Source organism: Lolium rigidum, chromosome 7, assembly GCF_022539505.1.
Source record: "Lolium rigidum isolate FL_2022 chromosome 7, APGP_CSIRO_Lrig_0.1, whole genome shotgun sequence".
In the NCBI taxonomy this organism is placed as follows: Eukaryota; Viridiplantae; Streptophyta; class Magnoliopsida; order Poales; family Poaceae; genus Lolium; species Lolium rigidum.
The window spans coordinates 223,638,894-223,641,442 of NC_061514.1; the positions used below are offsets into that span (position 1 = coordinate 223,638,894).

The 2,549-nt window shown below is 48.7% G+C and overlaps 1 protein-coding gene across 1 annotated transcript; it reads left to right on the forward strand.

Annotated features, from left to right (window-relative positions):
* Positions 1 to 556: 556 nt before the first annotated feature.
* LOC124672494 (UPF0481 protein At3g47200-like) lies at positions 557 to 2,083 on the forward strand. The gene has a single exon (XM_047208712.1). It carries the CDS (start codon positions 557 to 559, stop codon positions 2,081 to 2,083), a length of 1,527 nt encoding a protein of 508 aa, XP_047064668.1.
* The last annotated feature ends 466 nt before the right edge of the window (positions 2,084 to 2,549 follow it).

A 2,549-nucleotide genomic window follows, 5' to 3' on the forward strand; every position in this document is an offset into this window, starting at 1 on the left:
TTTCTTTGTTACCACCTGACAGGTGGGACCCACGTGCGGTAACGATGTGCAAGGCCAGATGTGGTATAGGAAATATGTAGGGGCTCTTTGGCGAAAAGACCAAGGCCACGAGTTGGCAGCAGAATAGTTTAGGACTAGTTTTGCACAATGGGACAACTTGCGGGACTAATTTACCCCATTTTACAACTATTGAGACTAAAATGCACCTAAACTACAACTATTAGGACTAGTGGTGTATTTAGCTCTTTATTATGGTTACTTAGTTGATGAGACATGCATGTGTGTTTTGTCCTGATGAAACATGCTTAGCCATGGTACCTGGTGGCTGGGCCATCGTTCCCTATTTCATTTGTATACGGCTCAGTGAGAAAACAACGTGGCCGGTTGGTCTATAAAGAGGAGCGACCTCTTCTGCACCGAGCATGACTGATGTAGTCTTGGTTCTCAAACTACTGTGTAGTCTTTTCAGTCTCTCCTAGAGCATTATTAGTACATGTTTCTCCGAGGATAGGAGCGTCGTTTGTTTCCTGGTCAGTTTCCACTTCTCCTTGTTAACATGCAGATACCTTGCGACTATGATCAGCTGGCCTTTGCTGATTGGAAGAGGAGGCCCATGGAAACAACTGCATGGGTTCCTGGCATCCCTTTGGAGATGACAATTGCTGCTCCTGCTAGCCACGGTGACATGGTCCTTAGCTCAAGGGGACAGCAGCAGCTGAAGCTGGTTGAGAGTACTGATCATCATCAGTATGACTGGAGTAGCCCGATCGAAGTGTTTGAGCAAGCAGTACAAGCATTTGAGGATGAAGTTGGCGAGATGGAAACGAAGATCCACCTCTTCCCTGCAAGCATGAAAGATCTCTCCGCCCAGTACGCCGCCCCAAAGGTCGTGTCCATCGGCCCTTACCACCACGGCAAGAGCCCGGACTTCCGGCAGATGGAGAGCGCCAAGTATGCGGCCGCCTGCCACTTCATCAAGGATTCGGGGCACTCCGTCGAGGAGGTGTATGGGGCGGTCTTCGCAGTAGCGGACGAAGCCCGCAGCCACTACGACAAGGACAAGGTGCGACGTTTCGGCGATGACGATTTCAAGCCTATGATGTTCTATGATGGCTGCTTCTTGCTGCAGTATATGATGTCTTGGTGCGGACACAGCGGCGATGATGATGACGGCACGGCAGTGGATGTGGATCCGTTGCTGAATAGTGTTTTCAGCTCCAATGACCGCCGAATCTTCAGCGACATTGTACTACTTGAGAACCAGCTCCCTTGGGTGGTGGTTGAAAAGCTCATGGGCTTCATGCCCAATCCCCTGGACATGGAAACGTTCCTTGGACGGGTGAAACCGTCTCTGCGATCCCGCCAAGATCTTCTTTTTGATCCTCCTAAACTGGACAGCAGCTACAAACCTCCACATCTCCTTGGCCTCCTACGACACTACATTGTAGGGAGCAATCACATTAGTGCTACTCAGGTGTCAGAGGCTGAGACCGAAATATCCCACAAGGCCAAGAAAGTGTCACTTTCTGTCAGTGTCATCGAACTCGCGGAGATCGGCATCGAGCTCACAGCAACCAAAACTAAAGCAGAACTACAGGACATGGGCATCAAGAGAGGGATCTTCTCTGGAGAGCTCTTCCTAGCGCCTCTGTCACTGGACGATGCAAACGCAGGATTCCTTGTCAACATGGCAGCTTTAGAGCTATGCATGACCCCAGATTTCTCCGAAGCCGATGATACATTGTCGACAGTCTGCTCGTACCTCTGCCTCCTGGGCATGGTCACGGACAGTGAGGAGGATGTGCAGCAGCTGCGAAAGAAGCATATCCTGCAAGGAGGAGCAGGGCTCACCAACAAGAACGCGCTTGACTTGTTCATCAGCCTCGAGAAGCACCTGCGCCCCGGGAACTCCTATTTCAACACCATTGTAGGCATTGAAAACTACAAGGTCGAAAGGCGGTGGTGGATCATAGTGTACAAGTTTGTTTACAAGAACCTCAAAACCATCATCACCGTGGTGTCCGCCATGGCTGGATTTGCTGGCTTCCTTGGTGCGATCAAGTCTCTCAAGGGATCAAGATAAGCTGCACCCTCCTGTGCTGCGATCGATGAAGTGTTGTTTTGAGTGTGCTTAGCTGCTGCGACAGTCAGTTTTCCCTGTATGTCAGTTCTATTTGCAATGATATCTTGATATAAACATTCTCTAGCTTAGCAAGGGTGTTAAATGTTTTTCTTTATGGTGTCATTTGTCTCGCCAACAGGGGTTTTCATAACTCCGATTCTGGCTTACTTAACTGCCCTTGTGAACCAAATGTGCGTACAGTATGATAATTTCCTGCCAGAATTAATTCACTGTATATGAGTTCCATTTGCATTGATATCTTAATATCGATATTCTCTGTATATGTGGTATTATCCTAGCTGCGCAAGAATTTAAGTGAGGGCTGACTAAGCTAGCACTACCACCAACCCAGCGCGTACGTTGCAAATGCAACACATCATGGCGAAGCATAGATGAGGTCATATGCTAATAGGGCAATGTTAATTAG